Source organism: Canis aureus, chromosome 24 (genome assembly GCF_053574225.1).
Source record: "Canis aureus isolate CA01 chromosome 24, VMU_Caureus_v.1.0, whole genome shotgun sequence".
NCBI lineage: Eukaryota > Metazoa > Chordata > Mammalia > Carnivora > Canidae > Canis > Canis aureus.
The window spans coordinates 29766322-29785541 of NC_135634.1; the positions used below are offsets into that span (position 1 = coordinate 29766322).

Here is a 19220-nt window from a genome sequence, read left to right on the forward strand (position 1 = left end):
ACTCACCCAGTTTCTAAATGCAAGAGGGAGAGTGGAGATGCTTTTGAGCTTTCTTGTTGCTTCAACTGTTATTCCCTTGTTATCTTCCAGATCTGTCACTCTGTAATTATATCTTAATTTTCTTATTTATTTAGAAATGGTTCTAGAGAGAGAGTAGGGAACAGAACTAGTGAAATGTTACATGACCCCTCATTATGAGGGTATTGTCTTGGAAGTGTACGGCATACAACATAGAGTTAAGGGTGGTATAAATTAACTATAGCTATCATTAGGCATTTTATTCACACAGATTGCCATTGCCCTAGCAATGGGTAGCTTCTGACCTCTAATCTACATGCTGTCTTCAGGAGCTGATTATGTCTTGGTGGCTTTTTTAAATTAACTTATTTTGCATGTAAAATCATTCAACTAGAAAATACCGACAGCCAAAATGGCGCATCATCTCTATTATTTGCAAAGATGTCATGAACATCTTTGTTACTTTTTCTCTGTGGGAGACATATTAGTTCAATAACCCATTCTCCTAACTAAAACACTTCCTTGACTTACCCCATATTTCCCTTAGTGCTTCATATAGTTTCTAGAGGGAACTTTAGTGACTAAGATGATGTCTCTGAACCATAGCAACTCACTTTTTCCTATGGAAGGTGCTAGTCATAATGTTGCATTCCTCCAAAGACAGTGCACCAAGGCTTGCTTTGCACTGGCTACCACCACTGGGAGGGGACAGAGATGAGTCACACAAGATTCTTAACCTCAGAGACATTTAATACTGTCCAAGTGGTACTTTGAGGAGCTGTTGGGCAGAATGCTAACTGTCATAAGAGGGACATCCATAAAGTGTCTTGGCAGTTCTGAGGAAGAAATGTTTGTTTTATCTGGGCAAATCAGGAAGGCTTAATGGAAGAAGAGAATTGAGCCTTAAAAGACAGGTAGGACTTAAATATATGGGAAAAACAGTTCCTTCTACTAAAAAGGTTTTCATAAAATTTACTAAACAGTGGCATTTTCCTCTTTCACGTGACCCTAACAATGGAGTAAAAGGTAGATTTGAGTTTAAGCCTAGGGCAGAATATGAGAGTATAATTTCCTTTTGTGATTCTGCCACTAAATTTTTTTTGTTGTTCTACATCCAGCACTGTTCAAAAGTTACCTTAAAAAAAAAAAAAAAATGTTTACTCCTGCATTTGACTTGCATGCATTTCCTCTGCATGCTGCTCTCTCTGTTGCCAATAAACCAGTAGCCGTGGTGCATTATATTCTGGTTCCCCTCACAGCTTCTGTTGTGCTCTCTCTGCTTCATGGTAACTGGTTGCATTTGCCAGGCAGCAGCTGCTGAAGTGTTCTGTTGTCATTTACCCTCATATGTCAAACTCAGAACTCTATTTTAGTAAAATCAGAGTGCTGCTGGTGCACTGGCTGCATTCTCGTTCTTAGCCATCCTGTCATGCTACTTAATGTCAGTATTAGGAAATATCCTAAAATGAGAGAATAGAAGTGTTGCAGGAAAGGCATCATTATTCTGTAGTACAAAAACGACTTCTCTGCATTCTGACAGCATCATTTTTCAGTCACATCACGTTGATCTATGTGCCCTGAACAGATATGTATCATTCCCTCCCCTTTCTTTTCAGACCGAGCTAATAGATCTGTCTACAGTAGATGTGATCCTCATCTCTAACTACCACTGCATGATGGCACTGCCCTACATCACTGAGCACACCGGTTTCACAGGCACAGTGTATGCCACAGAACCCACCGTTCAGATTGGCAGGTGAGAGTGTATATCCGTATCCTAAGAGAAAGTACTCCTTTCTGTGGTGACTGTGTAATGGAGTGTTGTGCCAGGAGGGATTGGTGTCTCCTTCTGAGCAGCTAACCCAAAGAATTGGCATGAATAGACAACTCTCTAAATAAAACAAGTATTCGTTGAAATTGCCTGGAGATTAATGCAGTGAGTTGTCTTAGTCTTTTTTTTTTTTTTTTTTTTTTTTCTGTTTTTGAAACAAAGACTAGAGGAAGGTGTTCACCAAGACAGATCCTCTGTGCAGATGATACTAATTAGGGGAGGTAACGTTTGAGTTAAGACACCACAGAGTTGCGATGCAAAGAGCTTCAGGAGAAAGGAGCGTAGCACATTTAAGAAAAGAAGAAATTTTATTACTTTGTTTTCAGAATTTTCCCCCTTTATGATTTAATGCAGACTATAAATGGAGACAGCTTGTAGAAAATAGGATAAGTAATTAGACAGTTAAGTTTTTTTTTTTTTTTTTTTTTTAGACAGTTAAGTTGACTGTACTTTTGACAGAGTGCAACTCAGAACTCTAAGGAGTAAAACTTCCTTTGACTCTGAGAATGCTCTGCCATTTCTCTCTCTGCATTCCCCCAAGCTTTCATGACACAGGTATTTGCTTCAAGTACCCATAACATCATTCAGTGAGATAAGTTATGTGAAGAAAATCACCTACCCCAGAAAAAAAGAGTTGAAGCAAACTAACAAGAATGGTGTCAGGTGAAGCTATCAAGACTCAAAATATGAGATCAAGATGTTGATATGGACTCTTAGCTTTGGGTTCTCATGTCTTGCAGAAGTATAACAAGATGGAATTACCGTAGGTGAAACAAAATATGTCCTCATTTTTGTGTCAGCTCACATTAAAGAACATGTAATGTGTACAGAGAAACATAGGGATCTGAGGAAGAGACATTATAGGGAAGTAAAACACAAGAGATGGATCAGTTGCAATGAGGATAAGCTGAAAACATTAGACTCTAGTCTGAAAAAGTTAAAGCATGAGGAAGGACACACCAGACTGTTCTTCATAGAGCTACAGTCAGAACGATAAGGCGCCTAGGTCCCAGATCTTTGAGTGCTGGAACTAATGCTGCTCTCTCAAGATGAAAGGAGGAGATGGGGATCCCTGGGTGGCGCAGCGGTTTGGCGCCTGCCTTTGGCCCAGGGCGCGATCCTGGAGACCCGGGATCGAATCCCACATCAGGCTCCCGGTGCATGGAGCCTGCTTCTCCCTCTGCCTGTGTCTCTGCCTCTCTCTCTCTCTCTCTCTGTGACTATCATAAATAAATTAAAAAATAAAAATAAAAAAATAAAAAAAAATAAAAAAAAAAAAAAAAAGAAAGGAGGAGATGGGATTAGGAATAAATAAATCAGTGGAAATGAAATGAAGTTATTCAACATTCAAATGCTCGTAAATTGATGGCTTGCTATAGCTATATGTTGATTGGGAGAAGATTTAAGTTAATATGGATCATCTATACTGGATTCTGAAAGGGGATTCAAGATGTTGAAAATCTGTTTCTTGGTTTTTGGTCATCTTCTGGCCATCCAGGATTCTAACAGTTCTCTGTGCCATGTATTCCTCAGAGCACATGCATCATTGATCCTCTCAAGTGAAGCATTTCTTAGGTTGCCTCAGTTGTGATTCCATTAGAGTCCATCTTGTGATCTGCACAAAGAGCTGGTCCTTTGGCAGGTCTTTGAGTTAGGCTTTTAGTATGAATCCTTAGAGTATTCTTCCACCTGGAATTTTGTAAATTCCTAAAATGCATTTTCCAGTTTAAAATGTCCATGTAACATTGCCATAAAAAAACAGCCCTACCTACCCATGCTGCCACAAAAATCAGGTACTTCACCGTCACATGACTTTTTCTCCCTTAGTATTTTTATTTCTCTAATGGCACAGGTCTTAAGAGTAGGATTTCAATCACAGGCTTGTATATTTCAGTGTTCAAAGATAAGATACATGCCAGGCTTGTTTTAAAGTTGAATTAACTCATTTATGTTCTAAATGTTTAACGTGGAAGTTTAATGAGATGGTTGGGGTTTTGTTCAGTTTTATGTATAACAGTATCCAAGTTTATATGCAACAGAGAGAAAGATGATTGAGGCAGCGGGGAAAGGCAGACAAGCCCATTTGTCTTGGCTACAATGTAGAGTGTATGTTTTTCTCATTCTTTTATGACTGTTCACCACTTTTTTCTTTAAACTCAGGCTTCTCATGGAAGAGCTGGTGAATTTCATCGAAAGAGTGCCCAAGGCTCAGTCTGCCTCCTTGTGGAAGAACAAGGATATTCAGCGGTGAGCAGTAGGCCTATTTCCCTTGACAGTCAACCCTTAGGCTTTGCAAAACGGTCTCATTTGTTCTCTCATGTTATGCTTTCACATTGATACTATTAGCACCAGAGGTTCACTTTTCCCTATTTTAGGGGAGAGCTATGTTTGATTCAACCAGCATATTATGAGAGGCAACTGTGCCATGTTTGAGGTATTGTGCTGGGTCTGAGAATTTTTAAAAACTAGTGAAACAATTGGCACTGTCTTTGAGGTACTCAGGGGTTGATGGGAAATCAGACCATTAATGGCTAAATTATAGTCTTAGATGGCATGTATTGTAAGAGGTGCCTGTTACAGTATTATATGCGCTCAGAAAATGAAGAATTTCTGAGTAGGGAAGCTGAGGAGGACATTCCTTAGGAAAAGACAATGAAGGTGGATCTTGGAGGACGAAAAGGACTCTTCCTGATAGAAAAGATCAGGAAGTGCATCCAGATACAGCATGATGAGATATAGTATATTTGGGAACTAGTGAGAAGTTTAGGATGAATTAGATTAGGAAAGCAGAGAGGAGAGGTGAGAGTTGAAACTAGAGAGATACGTTGGAACAAGATAATGACGAATCTGATGTGTAGAGTTGTATATTACAGAGAGTAGGAAGTCCCTTGGTAGAGGTTTATAAGGAGGAGAATGATGTGATCACATATTTGTTTACGGGGAAAGTAACTCTGCAAGCAGCGTGGAGGATGAATGGGGGCGCAGAGACAAGAGCAGAAGACCATGGCTAGGACTGTCAGACAAAAATGTGTCGTTAGCTTTCTAGGTAATGAGTGTTCCATTAATGCCTATCCAAGTCCACGCTCTTCCAGCCACCATGCTACTGAGTTCTTTTTCCTTCTAGGTCAGTGATTTGTTAGCTCTCTAATTATCAAAACTTGGAATGTCTTGGTTTTTGTGAATATTCCTTCTATAAGAACATGTATATGCAGGAGCACCTGAATGGCTCAGTTGGTTAAGCTTCCTACTCTTGATTTCAGCTTAGATCATGATCTCAGCATGCCCCAGTCAGGCTCCATGCTCAGCAGGGAGTTGCTTAAGATTCTCTCCTGTGCTCCTCCCTCTTGCGCATGTGCACATGTGCATTCTCTCTCTCTCTCTCTCTCTCTCTCTCTCTCTCGCTATCTCTCAAATAATAAATAAATCCTTTTTTAAAAAGATTTTGTGTATGTAGCTGAGAGAATATGCTTTGTTTTTATACTATAACTCTTTCAGAGTTTGAACATAAGTGTCCTCTGTGCATTCCTTTGTGTATGTGCTGTTTTATTTAACTTACATAGCACTTGGTGTGTGCCAGACACTATTCTCAATGTTTTACTTAATTCATTTAATTCTTTAACATCATTTTACAGAAGAGAAAACCACCACAGACAGGTTAAGCAACTTGCTCAAGGTCAGCCAACTAGGCTGTAGGATTTGAACTCAAATGCAGAGTGTGTGCTTTTAACCATTGTGCTGGGCTCCCTCTTGGGTATACATGTCTCTTCTGGAGTGCATGTGAGCCCCCTCATGAGAGGGAAGGGAGAGGTATGTGTAACTGCACATTTTCTCTTCTGTTTTATGGATCTTCTTTGTGTCTCTCTCTCCTTGATCAGGGATATGGTGTCCGTATGTCTTCATGGAAGGAAATGTTTTCTGGACACACACACACACACACACACACACACACACACACACGTCTGAGTCTTGTGTTTGTATGTAAATGACTTCCTTGATCTGGCTGTGTACCTGCTTATAACAAGGTCCCTTCCCCTTCTCATTTTGCATTCTTATTTTCAGCTGCTTTTCCTCCTGCCCATTGCTATCCCTCCTAACCCTTTTCTTTTTAATTTTTTTTGGAATATTTTATTTATTACAGAGAGAGAAAGCAGGAAATGGAGGGTGAGGGACAGAGGGAGAAGCAGACTCCCCACTGAGCAGGGAGCCAGATGTGGGGCTTGATCCTGGGACTCCAGGATCATGACCTGAGCCAAAAGCAGATGCTTAATTGACTGAGCCACCTGGGTGCCCCCCTCGTTCCCTTTTTCTTTCTCTCTCCCAGAGCCCACTGGACCACATCAGACATAGTTGTCTACCTTTCCCTCCTTAGAAATTTTAGGACTTTGTTTTCTATGTGGAACACGTACACCTTGGCTTCCCTTACTTCCTCCTTTTAAATTTATACCCTTTATGATATTTTGCCACAAATAATTTTGGCACACTAGAGGTGATGTTCAAAGGTCACTGTTTCCTGGCTTCCAAACTCTGGGCCAAGTCTTAGGAAGTCCAACATCCTTATTTTGCCTTTTCTTCTATGACCTTGGGCAGAGTCCTTGGCAGTTTTCCTTTGCCTCCCATTCTTTGTAAAATACAACAAGATAACTGGCTTACAAAAGAAGTGCCACCGTTTATTAGGGAGAATTGAATTGAACTTGAAGGAGTAGGGCACCTGTGTGGCTCAGTGGTTGAGTGTCTGCCTTTGGTTCAGGGCGTGATCCTGGGGTCCTGGGACCTGGAACCTGCTTCTCCCTCTGCCTGTGCCTTTGCCTCTTTCTTTCTGTGTCTCATGATAAAAAATAAAATCTTAAAAAAAAAAAAAAAAAAGAACTTGGAGGAGCAGAGGGCTAGGAGGATGGGGTGGCAGGGGGGAGCCTGAAACTTATTTCCTAAGATGCTGAGGAAATCTCCCTTTTAAAAAAGGGTGCTTTAAAAAAGGGGGGGGGGTGCTTTTTGAAAGATAAAACCTTGAACTTGCTATCTCGCCACCTGGTGGGCAAAAATCTGAAACTGTTAAAAGCCAACTTGGTAGAGAAGCAAGGAGAATAACTTGCACTATTGGAGAAGACCTTCTTTGCTTATTTGATGTATCATAACCATATTTCTGGTTCTGGTCAGGTATTTTGTTTTGGCTCTTGAAGCACAAGATGAGCCACCGTTACTGATAGAGAAAGAGAGGAGTCTAATTATTGGAAAGGGTATGCTGTGGTGGTAGAGAAACAAACCAAGCAAGCTATGTCCTCTTTTTCTCCTGGATAAACTCAGCATGAATATTACAAGTGGTAGAGGAAGTTGAAGAGCTGTTTTGCAATTGACATCAGACAAAAAGAGTTCTTTTGAAATATTCACCTAGAATTTAACCTTGGGCCAGAATACTAAAAGTGCTTCATTTGAATAACATTTATGCCAAAGGATTTACATCATTTTAAAATTTCTCTCTGTCTCAAGCCAGTTTCTATCTAGTGTCCCAAAGTACTGTGGCAAAACTAAATTGAGAAACACTGTTTTTTGCTATTACATTGACATTTTTCCCAAGTGATATGAGCTGTGTCTTATTTTTTCATCCCCCCCCCTTTTTTTTCCCTCTTTAATGCCTGTACTTAGTTTATCCAAGAGGGGTTCTCAGGTAGGAAGCACAAACTCCGGTGTCTCCTGGGGATGGGGAAGGTAAATACAGGAGTGAGGTGGACTTTGGGTAACTGTGGACCAGCGACCACACCCATCTAAAGGGGCAGCTGACACACAGCTTCAGCAGATCGTGGCCATATGGAAACGTGAGCCCATTGCTGCCAAATCTTCCTTTTCTCTTCTTTTTTTAAGAGAAACTCAAAATCTGGATGTTTTTAATGTGATTTTTTTTCATCTTTTTAAAATGTTGGCTCACACATTAAAATAAAATCCTGTATGATCCAAGCAAAACACCTCTGAATTGGATTTGAGACTCAAGCCCCCAGTTTTTGACTTAAACTTTACACAGGCTGTCTCTTGGTTAAGTGCCTAGAATTGATGCATTTTAGTAGATTGTTATTTAATAAGACCATGAACTAAAGAAAATAATAAATTAAAATCTTTCAGACTCATTGGTCAGAGGGATCTGACAAATTCTCTTAAATCATTTGAAGTTAGTTTGAGTTAGCATTTGATTTAGTATTAGTATGTAAACCCAAAGAAGCTATTACTCTTGCTTTTGGCAGCTGTCTGATTCCCTGCCTCAGTCAACACTGCTCCTTGAGATTTATTTAGAAGTTAGTCATCTTTCTTCTTCATTTTGATGCTGCAGTTTACGCTTCTTGAAAAAGAGATTTTGATGGGTAGGAAAGGGAAGCTCCCTTTGCAATGTAATTTTTGAGTTTCTGACTTTCTCATACCCACTTTAAAGTTTAGGGTTTATAATAGGTCAGTTTAAAGCGGAATGTTCCACTTAAGAAACTAAAACAGCAAGTAGGATTTTTCTGTATAAGATTAGAAATCTACAGTTACAATTAAGGATAAAAACAGGATATTGTCGTAACCCTTTTGCCAGCATTAAGGAAATATGCACTGATACATTCTTGGCTGAAATGTTGCGGCAGTTTCCAGTAGTCAGAGCCTAAAACGTGGGTTCATACCTTATAGAAGACATAAAAAAAGACATAGTTGAAGTCCCTCTGCTCTGATGCTCCGTGGGCATTTATAGAGGAATTTATCAGGTCTAACTATATGGTAGGGAAAAAATTAAAGCTATGGGCTTGGAGATCAAACAGACCAGTGTTTAAATTTCATATCTGCTTCTTAGTAGCTGTAGCGCTGTAACAATCTGTTTCTTCTAGGCTCTCTTTCCTCATTTATAAAATAAGAATATCAGCAACTCTGCAGAATTGCTGTGAGGACTAAATTAGCATGAGACTCCTTAAAACAGCACCAGACACATAGTAGGTGCTCCATAAACACCAGCATCCGTTTCTCCTTTAATGATACACTTGACTCACATAACCCCTTTTCAGTAATCAGCACACATCTGCCTTCCACAGCCTAATTTATCTTTAGATGCCACCTTTCTGATGAAAGCAAGGTAGTATAAGAGAAGGAAAACCATTTTTTCTAATCTCACTCTCGCCTGCTGTTAGCATTGTCATCCAGATACTGGAACTCAATCTCCTTTTTTGTAAAACAGGGGAATTGAATTAAAATATCTCTGAGTTCACTTAGGTTACAATTTTTAAAAATGTGGAAGGGAGAGGCTCCTTCAGCCAGCATTCATAGAATGGCAGTACTTTGATGAAGTCATCACCGCTTGTCCTTGAGCTTTGCAGTTCCAGAAACTTAATCATTTCATTTCACTCAGAGTTGATTAGCCTCTGAAGGACTGATTCAGGCTAACTAAACTCGCAGGATATTGACTGACAAACAAAAATCCCATTTAATTACTTTATACTGAGACATCTGCCTGGCTCCAGAACTAAAAAGGTTCATCTCTATAGGACACTGGTCTGGTCAGCAAGTCCACTTAAGAGATTAAGTTATAGATAAGAGTTTTCTTGATAAGAATGGAATCAAAGCAGAAGCAGTTTAGGTACTCTGGAGAATTGTTTCTATTGTGCTTTGGTAGCCTAAGTAATTGCTTTTGTCCTTTTTAGAGATAAATTGACCTAAAACAAAAATCAGGGATTGTGTATTTTCAGGTTAGTATTGAGAAATGCTTGATTATCAGGCTCCACTTTGGTAAACTCCATAAAGGTCATCACTCTGCTAACACATTTCCAGTCCACCCCACCCCCATGTATATTAATAAAGCACACTTTGCTATAATGAAAGGAAAAAGATTTATCTGCTTCTTACATTCTTTGTATTCTGCTCTTATATTCATTTTGCAGATTCCTTCATTCATCACACACTTAGAAAAACCCAACCAGTGTTTTATCTATAAATTTTTAAGTGGTCCCTGTGGACTTAAGGTCTTACTCTTTAACACAAACACATGGTCTTTTCTGCTTGTTGGTTGCTGGTAGGATGGAAGAAGAGACAGCAGAGCTCTGGCATGATGTCAGAGCACTGGGGGGGAAGTTTATTAAGCACTCTAGTCTGATAAGAAAAAACAAAACAATGAAATCTTTTAGAAAGTACTTATTAAACATTTAGACTCTGAGAATTTGACTTTGATAAATTAGAAAGCCAGAAAAAAAATAGAACTAGTTCCCACTGGGTTTCCTTATCCAACTTATCCTGAATCAGCCAATAATCTTAATGGCTTCAAATGGCTCTATAAATGCCTCTCTATAATTATGGCCTCAAGTAAGCAGAAGCAGAACTTTAGGGAGAGCTAGGTTAGGCAGAATGATAGGAGATGAAAGTAGTGACAAAGTGACTAAATATCTCAAAGGAATAAGAAAAGAGTGTTAGCAAAAGGAATTTTGGGGTATAAATATGGAATTCAGATGACTTATTTGTTGATTAACTGCCAAATGCCTGACATTATGATAAGTTTGCAGGAAAATGCCCAAGAAAGTTTAAGACATAGTCCTTGTACCCAAGGAGCTTATCAAGCAAAGATTATGTACTAAGTGGCAAGACTTAGCTTGGGCTTGCAGATTAAGTAGGGTATCCAAGAGGGAAGAGAGGATCCTAAGATAGGGAAGGGTACGGGCAAAAACATGGCAACACGGCACAACTGAAAGGTGACTGGATTGGTTAAAATCAGCCAGTGCATGCCAGGAAAGAGAAAAAAGAATTGGAACTTAACATTATACAAAAGAATATGGAAACTTTGGTCTTTTGAAAAAGCTAACAGTATATTTGACTAATTCCTAGTTTAAATCTTTTCTGTAGCTGATAGAAAATTCACCAAAATTGTGAAAATTTTGTCTACCAAGCCTATATGAAAAAGGAAACCTGGATATTTCCAACTAGAGAAATGACAAAATAATTAGTTTTAAATCTGAAAGTAGTATGGTCAGTATAAGTTGCTAGAGTAAGATACCCAAAGAATTTAAGCATAAGGGTGAGGGAGGATATTAAAGTCCCTGAATTTCATAAAAAAGCTAAATTTCAGTGGCACCTGGGTAGGTCAGTTGAATAAGTGGCGATTCTTGATTTCAGGTCAGGTCATGATCTCAGGGTCCTGGGCTCAAGCCCCATGTTGGGTTCTGCAGTCAGCACAGAGTCTGCTTCTCTTCCCGTCCTGCCCTTCCCCCTGCTCACGTTCTCTCTCTCTCTCTCTCTGTGTCTCTTTCTTTCTCCCTTTCCTTCTTTCTCTCTAAAATAAATAAAACTTTTCAGAAAAGTCAAATTTCATAAAGCATAAAGCAAATTTCATATTTATCCTATATGTAATAATTACACACATGCACACACACATATAACCACTTATTTACTGTAGTCCTCACAATGATCTTTGAAGGAAGTATTTTACCCTCAGTTTAGAAATATGATGAGAAGAAAAGGTTAAGTAAATTGCTCAATATTGCAACAAAAATAGGCAAAAATCCCAGTTAAATTGGATATGAAGAACACCATTCTACAGAAGTTCTACAATTAGAGTTTATAGAAATGTCATCGAGGAGACCTCAGGAAAGCCCAGACTTAGTTAAGGTATTTAAACACGGCTTCTGTACTAGAACTCGGGCCAGAAAAGTCTTAAGTTATTAAAAACACTGGGTTTTCTGTTCTGAGTCTCCTGTAAGGGCTGCAGCTATCTCTAGCTCCTCTTGGAAAGGATTCACTCACAGGGGTAATGGTAGGGTTCAATTCCTCAGGGGTGATGGACTGAGGGCTCTCTTAGGCCCTTATGTGTGTACCTCTCCATAGAGCATCTCAAAGCAGTTTTGTCAGAATAAGCAAGATGGAAGTCACAGTCTTTAGTGAACTAATCTTGGAAGTGACATCCTTTCACTTTTGTCATATGCTCTTCACTAGAAGCAAATCCTATGTCCACCCACCCTCAAGGGATTGGACTACACAAAGGGGTGAATATGGAAGTGAGGGATCCTTAGGGACCATGCTAGCTACAAAACCCTAAACCTAATTGGTCATATTTTAGACCAGAGTCATTGGGACCTGCATAGCTCTCCTCCTCTGGCTCACCTCTAAGCCAAACTAACGTTGCACTTCAGATAGAACTTGTTAATTGACTCAATGGTTCCTACCTTTCCTGGGGCAACAAATGAACAGATGTTTTGTCTTTGGAGTGTTTGTGTTGGGCATTGCTCAGTGCTGAGGATATGAAAATGTGAAAACATACTACTGTGTGAGTAGTATGATATATTGGAATAAAAACATACTGTTTTTGTTGTTTTATTTAACAACACTGTTCTCTCCAACAGTGCTATACTAAACTGGTTATTAAAAATTATCTTAAAAAAATTATCATGAATGTTTCTCTATAAACAGATGCTTTCTTTAGTTTCTCCAGAACCTAAATTTATTGTTTCTGGGCTATTTACCCTGAAGGGAAAATGAGAAAAGATCCAAGTTGAAATATACCTGAATTATTCACAAGTCTTTTATTTTGCTTAAGGAAATTGTTTTCCTACCTGAAACACACCAGTAATTTCTCTTCAAGTAGGTTCTGGACTGTTGAAGACAGAAGTAGTTAATATTTCCCATCTTCCATTTTTCCCTTACCAAGGACTCAGAGCATTTGCTGGCTTATTCTGGAGGTTGAATATGTGATTGTTTAATCTCCAACAGAGAATAGAAACATTAGCCAAATCCTTCATTTGGAGAAAGACTGTTCCAGATTTTAATCTGCTTAATTTAGGACATCGTCCTAGATGGGAAGGGAGGAGTGTATGCTGGGAAGAGCCATCAAGGGAAGTAAGTAATGGCAGTACTAGTTGTCGAGGGATGGGAAGGAGGCAGGTCTCATATATACAATGTCGTATTACTGGGCCATCAAAAAGAATAAAATCTTGCAATGACACAGATGGAACTAGAGGATTTTATGCTAAGTGAAATAAGTCAGAGAAAGGCCTATACCATATGAGGAATTAAAGAAATAAAACAGATGAATGTAGAGAAAGGGACAGAAAAATAAAATGAAAATAGGGAGGCAAAGCATAAGAGATACTGAATGCTATGAAACAAACTGAGGGTGTTGGAGGGGAGATGAACAGGGAGAGGTAACTGGGGGATGGGCATTAAGGAAGGCCCTTGATATCATGAGCACTGAGTGTTACATGCAACTGATGAATCACTAAATTCTACCCCTAATGCACTGTATGTTAACTAAATTGAATTTAAATAAAAATTTTTAAAAAGAAAACGTATCTAACCTAGCTTTGTGTATGACTTTTTGCTCAACCTCTAACAGAGGTGACTCAGTTGCAGCAGCTTGGCAAAGCTGGGGGCAGTTTAAGACGAATTCAACTAGGTTGAAAGATGTGGTTGGCCTACAGGTGTTATTGATCCTCCCCACCCTCTTAGGCCACTCTTGTAATAGCTTTCCAGCTCTGGCATAAAGTTAAGAAACCCTCTGCTCCTACCCAGCCCGAAATAAGTCTTTATTTTTAATGCAGTTCAGTTCTAGGAGCCCCAAGCCATGGTTGCTCCCTGATCCTAAGGCATTTAAAGAAGAGCTAAAGAAGGGGAATAGCTTAGGTTTTTCCTTGAGACTGTGTCGAGTAGTGCTTGGGCCACTCAAGTTCAGAGTCCTTGCTGCTCATTGAAGTAAATCACCCTGGGTTGAAGTTTACTATGATATTGTGGGAAACTATACTCCTGGAGCTGTGGTGGCTGCATAAGGGAGCGTGGGGGGTTGTTAGAAACCCATCTTTATTCAGCATCTGTTCTGTGCCAGACACTCACATACATTATGTCATTTATCCCTCACAGAACAACTCTAAAAGAAGGTGCTACTCTCCTTATTTCACAAATGAGTAAACTGAGGTGAAGAGGTAATACTGGAATTTATATCCAGACAAGTCTGTAAATCCTGTTTTTTTCCATCATGTGCCTCAGAGAGAAACCTCCCTCCAAATGGTTGGCAGAGAGTCAACAGGGATGTGGAAGGAGAAGAGAAGCAGTAGCAGCAACCCCCACTGACACCGGTAGCTGCATCCAGAGGGACCTTCTGTACCACTTCCCTGTCTCTGATACACACTTGGGCTATGTTTCCAAAGAGTACATAGGGTGTGCACCTGGTCTTGATCGCTGTCACAAGACCTGAGAAAAAGGGACAAGTGGTCTAGATTTTAAAGGAGTGTTGTCCCCACAAAATCTGAAGACAGTGAGGTAGGTTACAGGCTTGAGGGAGGGAGCCTGGGACCGAGAGGGCTGTGTATAGCTTATTATATAGAACAGAGGCTGAGGCAGGACCCAGATAAAGAAGGGCCTTATAAAGTCATACTAAGAGCCTTGGATTTTATCCTGAATATAATGGAAAGCCATTAAAGTGAAAGAGGGGAGGGTGTGTGTGTGTGTGTGTGTGTGTGTGTGTTAAGATTTGCATTTTTAATATGTCATTTAGACCCTTCTGTGAGGGAAGGCAAGTCTGCAGGCAGGGATGACTCATGGCTTTTGACATCTCTTTATATTGCCTTATACCATTGTAAAAATTTTCTAGACTTAAGCTCTTAGGAGAAGAAGCCTCTATGTTGTTCCTCTTATATCCCTTATAACACTTCAGTGCTATGGCCATAGTCAGGGCTAAATAATGATTGAATAAATATTGTAAAACCTAAAGCAATCCAGTGTACATAGGACAGATAAGTGAAATAAGATCTTCGTGTGTCTGTTTATACAGAAAGTAAAGAGAAGAATTATTAGTATTTTGTCCTGGAGAAACAAAGATAGAATAGAAACAATGTGATCTATGCGCTACATTAGCTAAACTTCTATTCAGTGTTTACAAAATTATGACTGTATAAATGCAACTCACTGGCTATATAACATTGTTAGGATTATTTTTTTCTTTCTTGCACAACTTTTTGTTTTCCCTTGAGTTAATAATGATCTTGTTGTATGCTTATTTGCTTAGTTTCCTGTGCACTTCTTACTAGTTTATCTACAACCCGTCTGCCATTTGTACAAGTTTCTCCTCACTCGGTATGTTCAAACTTAGTGGTATTGTTTTATCTTCTTGGAAATCCACTCCCAAAGCCACCTCTCTTTCTCTAGTCTGATCCCAGCTGCTCTTAGGCTTGCTACATGGCTCTCAGTTTAGGATTTTCTTCACCATTATCCTGAAGATATTTTCACTTCTTTCTACTGTTGGAAGCTGTTTCTGGGCCTTTTTCTTGTTCCTGTGTTCATTTTGCCAGGCACATTCTGAGGAAGAGTGCATGGGAGGTCAATTTTCTGAGACCCTGCATGCCTAGAATGCCTTTGTTCTACCCTCACCCTCCAATGATAGCAATCCAGATTTGATATAATTTTCTCTAGCTTCCAGAAATACCATTGAAAAGGGCAGTACTATTCTGGGTCTAGATCTTTGGTATGTATCCCACTTACTCCTCTGTGGAAACTTTAAGAATCTTGTTCCTTAAATTTGTGATGATGTGTCTTAATAAAGGACAGTTCTCATTCATGTGCTGAGTACTTAGTGGGTCCTTACCATCTAGTACAGAAGTTCCAACTGTGGCTAAGCTCTTGTTTAATGAGCCAAATCTGGCCTGCCACAGTTGTTAGCAGTAAAGTTTTATTGGCACACAGCCACACTCATGCATTTACATATTGCCTGTGGCATTACACAGCTAAATTGAATGATGTGACAGACTGTGGTCTACAGAGCTTAAAATATCTGTGGCTTTTTACAAACGATGTTTGCTGACCTCCCAGTCTAAAAAATGGACAACTTCAATTTTGGCCAAAAAAATTTTTTTGTTTATTTTTAAAATTTTCTTTCTCATGTCTTGTGTTCCCTCTTTCTGGAACTCTCACTACTTAGATGTTAAACCTTCTGGACTGGAACTCAGATTTTTTTTCTGTCCTCTTTTCCATCTCTTTATTTTTGTTTGCTCTTTTGCCTGAGAAATTCTTTTAACCTCCCAGCCTATCCATGAGTTTTTCATTTCTGCTGTCATAATTTCTTATTTTTACATAAATTTTTCTATTTTTTTTTAAAGATTTTATTTATTTATTCATGAGAGACACACAGAAAGGCAGAGACAGAGGCAGAGGGAGAAGGAGGGTTCCTGCAGGGAACCCAATGCGGGACTCTATCCCAGGACCCCAAGATCATGACGTAGCTGAAGACAGACACTCAACCTCTGAGCTACCCAGGTGTCCCTTTTCTATTTTTTAAAGTAACTTTTTTTATTGTAATATAAAACAAAAAACCAAACATATATATAGTTAATAAATTATTGTAAAGCAACCGTCCTTATGACTGCTACCCAGGTCTAAAATAGAATATTTCCAGTAACTCAAAAGATCCTCTCTGTGCCCCAATCTAATTACAACCCACTCTGACACATATGTCGTGGATTTCAACCCATTGCAATACTGTCATTTTTTGCAGCTCAGATTATCCCATTTTGGAGAGTGAGCCTCTTCATGCTGTCTGCTGTGTCCTTTTATTGTGACCTTTGTACCCTTTGATTGTTTCCTTGCTATATACTTAAGCAGGATATTTAAGACTGCACTGGTATATTCCTACCCTAAATCTGGTATCACCCATTTCTCTAAAATACTCTATAGTCTTTTAGTAGGAAATGGATTTTTTTTTAAGATTTTATTTATTCATGAGAATACACAGAGAGAGGAGAGAGAGAGAGAGAGAGAGAGAGAAAGAGAGATAGGCAGAGACATAGGCAGAGGGAGAAGCAGGCTCCACACAGGGAGCCCAACGTGGGACTCGATCCCGGAACTCCAGGATCACACCCTGGGCTGAAAGGTGGCGCTATACTGCTGAGCCTCCTGGGCTGCCCAGGAAATGGAATTTTAAGCTCCCATTGTGGTTGCTCATTACTCCTGGATTGGTCATTATTTCTAGGTCATCTTTTGAAGAAAGGGAATATGTATTTTCCTTCCCTTATTTTTTCATGCTTTTATTATATTTATATTATCAGAATATACAGGCATTACATACTATCCTCTCTCCCTTTTAATCTTCATTTGGTCCTACTTCTACATAACTGTGTTTAATACTCACTACTAGCTGATGTATTGATGTTTCTATAGTCATTTAGGTTGTCTAAAAGTCATTCTTCAAAAGATATCTCAGGATGGGATCATGAGAATAAAATGCCTTAAGTTCTTGCAGGTTAATAATTGTTTACTGTGTTCTGTAACCTTGAAAGTCAGTTTTGTTAATTGTATAATCCTTGGCTTGCATTTTCTTTCTGTGAATGTCTTAAAATATTTTATTCACTTCTTTAAGTAAAATAGCATTGCTGTTAAAACTCTGGTGTTGTACTTTTTCCTTTGTAAATCACTTGCTCACTTTGCCTAGCTTCCCAGAAGTTTATTTATAGTGTAAATATTTTCAGAATATATCTGGTGTTAGTTCTTCTGGGTCGGTATTTTCAGGTCTGTGAAAGTTCTTTCAGTGTATAATTTCAAGCCTCTTTTATTTTAGCAATTAGTTTTTAGTATTTGTTCTGTTCCCTTGGTTGGATTTCTGTTAGGAACTCCTGTTCTCTGTATGTTGCTTCTTCTTTGCCTGTCTTCATTTTCTGCCTTTCTTTCAAATTCTTAACTTTTCATTTCTTTCTAGCATTTAATCTTTTCTTCCTATGTTCTTCTTATGCCATTACCTGTTGTGTGTTTATCCAGTCTTGTAATTCTGTTACTTCAGTCTCCATTTCTGAAAAAAATGTTTTAAATTTCTAATTCTTTATTAAGTTCTATCACCTTTTTTTGAAGCTTTTCTGGTTTTTCTTTTATGTAGTTCTTTTGTGTCTTCTATAATTTTTTTATGTTTTTAACTAATTTTAAAATTTTGATAGGTTTTATTGGCATGCTTTTATTGTGTGCTGTCATATTTTATGTCCAAGAGCTTTTTTATTCTCTTAATGCTCTTTTTTTAATAGAAGCCACTTCTCATTTCTTAGACATAATATCTTATCTATCTCTTTATGGATAATGATAGTATTTTTTAAAATTTTATTCTAGCAGCCTAATTTATTTCCTCTTGTCCTCCCTCCATTTGTTTTGACCTTTATCATTTTAGATATTTTCCTCAAATGTATGCTGATCCTTGGTTATTGGCTCATGTTTAGGAGTTGGAGAGTAAAAAACTGATTATAAAAGTCTTTGTGCCATGGAAGCTTCTATTTATCGGGGTTTTTTGTTTTTGTCTTTTTTTTTTTTTTTTTTTTACCAAATCCCCTTGTTTTTAGGCTCACCTTCCACCTTACTTCCAGACATATCTATTGTTTCAGATTGCTGAGCTTTTTGTGGGTTCTGCAGTTTAAATTATTTGAATTAAACTTTCCTGTGTGTGCTAATTATTTGTCTTTATACTTTCCACTTTCTAAAATGCCAGTGCTCTTGCCTCTTCTCTCATTCTCTTTGTCTTGAAGGTGTGTGTGTGTGTGCCTGTGTGTGCAAAGCCCTTCACTATGTTCAGTGGTATTTCAGGGAAATCACTCTCCCAGGTCTATTCCTGATTTTGTTAGAGCAAATGATATAGTATTTTTCTAATGAGAAAGTTTTGTTTGTTTGTTTTAAGGGGTACTCCTGATGCTGATCTGAAAAGTCACAAATTGTGGTTTATTTTCCTCCTTTATGCCACACCTCAGCTGTGTTTCACTCAGTCCTTTTCTATAGCTTTGCAGGCCCATGAGCAAAGTGTATTTCATTTATCATTCATGAATAGGGAAGAGAATTTGAAATGTCCTATAGAAATGCACTATGTTAAGATACATATGATAAGCCCTAGAACAGCCATAAAGGAAGTAACTCAAAAAAATACAGTGAAAAACCATGAAGGAAATTAAAAGGCTGCATTAGAAAATATTCACTTAGTACCAAAAGGTATTATAAAGGAGGAACAAAGGAACAAAACAGACATGAGACATAGAGAAAACAAAATAAATTGGTAAACATAATCCAGCTATATCAGTAGTAAATGTGAGTGGATTAAGCAATTTATATGGCAGAGATGACCAGACTAGATTAAAAACGCACATACACACAATATCCAGCTATATGCTGTTTAAACAAAATAAAAAATAGGAAAAAAATAGAGGAAAGTTTTTTTTTTTTTTTTTTTAAGATCAACAAAGCTAGCAAATCTTAAGCCAGAGTGGCCAAAAAAAAAAAAAAAAAAGGAAGAAGACTCAAACTACTAGAATCAGAAGTGAAAGAGGGTCAGTACTACCAGCCTTACAGAAATAAAAATTATTATAAAGGAATCCTGTAAACAATTCTGTGCCAGTAAGTTGGACAACTTAAAGGAAATGGGCAAATTACTTGA

At 38.5% G+C, this 19220-nt stretch overlaps 1 protein-coding gene across 3 annotated transcripts in view; it reads left to right on the forward strand.

Moving 5' to 3' along the window:
* The window catches only part of INTS9 (integrator complex subunit 9), a 101239-nt gene that overhangs the window by 48207 nt on the left and 33812 nt on the right, over positions 1-19220 (forward strand). For all 3 annotated transcript variants that reach the window (XM_077868677.1, XM_077868676.1, XM_077868678.1), the window contains 2 exons: positions 1635-1774; positions 4010-4096. In XM_077868677.1, coding sequence (XP_077724803.1) covers positions 1635-1774; positions 4010-4096 — 227 coding nt within the window. The remainder of the gene's footprint in view (positions 1-1634; positions 1775-4009; positions 4097-19220) is intronic.